This window comes from Acyrthosiphon pisum, chromosome X, assembly GCF_005508785.2.
Source record: "Acyrthosiphon pisum isolate AL4f chromosome X, pea_aphid_22Mar2018_4r6ur, whole genome shotgun sequence".
Taxonomy (NCBI): Eukaryota; Metazoa; Arthropoda; class Insecta; order Hemiptera; family Aphididae; genus Acyrthosiphon; species Acyrthosiphon pisum.
The window spans coordinates 62,335,538-62,337,102 of NC_042493.1; the positions used below are offsets into that span (position 1 = coordinate 62,335,538).

General features: G+C 26.7%; 1 protein-coding gene across 1 annotated transcript in view; it reads left to right on the forward strand.

Moving 5' to 3' along the window:
* The window catches only part of LOC100159769 (laminin subunit beta-1), a 25,625-nt gene extending 24,319 nt beyond the window's left edge, over positions 1-1,306 (forward strand). The window contains 1 exon segment of the mRNA XM_008187949.3: positions 614-1,306. Within this exon segment, the coding sequence (XP_008186171.1) occupies positions 614-753 (140 nt within the window). The 3' untranslated portion in view covers positions 754-1,306.
* The last annotated feature ends 259 nt before the right edge of the window (positions 1,307-1,565 follow it).

Consider the following 1,565-nt stretch of genomic DNA (forward strand, 5'->3'; position numbering starts at 1 on the left):
GAGGTCAATTCAATCTAATCTGTAAACCAACGGAGCTACACGTGTTCTGCTGAGCGTAGGATTTGCTATGTTACGCACTTGTAAGATGGAGACAACACATGCAGGTATAACGTCCTCTTAAGGGGACTAGAAACAGAGCATAAACGGATATAGATATAAATGGGATAGTTCAGTGGGTGCATCAATATATTTCTCTGGTGAAAGTTTAAATTGGCATCAACTGTACTGCTGCTAAAATTTCAAAGCGTAATGCATGTAAGACAGGGCCATATGTGGTTGATATTGAGGATGTGGCTTTTGAAAGAGCGGAAGCTCCTTTGTATGCGCTGAAAAAATAATTTAATATGAATTATTTGGTCAGTTTAATTTAATGATTTAAGTATGAAATAATTGTTTGATACAACAAATATTTTTAATGTATTTTAATGTTTATTTTAGGTGTCCCTTTTACCATGTACATTTTATGAAATCACATAATATGCACTTTCAAACATAATAATAATTTAAATTTGATAAAAATGTACATGTCCATCAACATAACATATTATAATTTATATTAAAAAATGTTAAAAATTATTATTGTTTATGTATTTGCAAATTTATATTTTTTTAGATGCAGAACAAATAATTCTTAATCAAGAGGAATCTATTTCAAAGCTTGTTAAGGATGTAGATGACTTATATATTATGATGTCAGCAAATTTAGATCAAATCAGTTCACAGTCTGATCACTATCGGACGTGCAACAATTAGTAAACATAATTGCAGTAATACTTTATTTCAATTGTTGAGTGTCACATATTTATTTTAATAGTTTTCATTTTTTAAATTGTGTTTATTTATTTTACTTATATTTTATGTTCTATGCACGCTGTATTATATTTAATAATATTATGATATTTATAACATAATTGTGTTCATTACATTTAAATATAGACTACTTAGTTTCTGACTGAGAAAATAATATTTTATATACAAAGAATGTATTTACTGTAACTGAGTATGATGTAAATGTTTGATTGTACCTAATTTTAAAATTGTAATTGTAATTGTTTATAATTATTATATTAACATGAATACATTTTATGAGTTAAGTCTTAATAAGAAATCATGTAATCAACACAATATTTTTTTCTGAATTTATCATTAATAATAATTATAAGTTATTTATCTATATTAACTATCTATGATAATCCAACAATTTAAATATTAAAATTTAGTTTTCTGTATAAATCCAAGTACCTACACTAGTACACTATTTTAGACTTAAGTTTGCGTATAATACATTAAATCATACTTATCTAAATGGTTTCTTATTACCTACCCAGTAGGTGTAATATGTGTCGATTCTAAATTGGTGTTACACATGTAATGATATGCTCATAGATCATTGTACAAAAAATGCTTTCAAATAATAAATAACGGCCAGACTGTCGCACGTAGAAATCGGTCACATGTTATAAAACAATAAATTATCAACAACAAAAAGAGACGAGTACGGTTTAAGCAAGCATAGCACATTTATAATGGTAAGGAGCAAAGAGTGTTACTTTTCTTGTATAAAA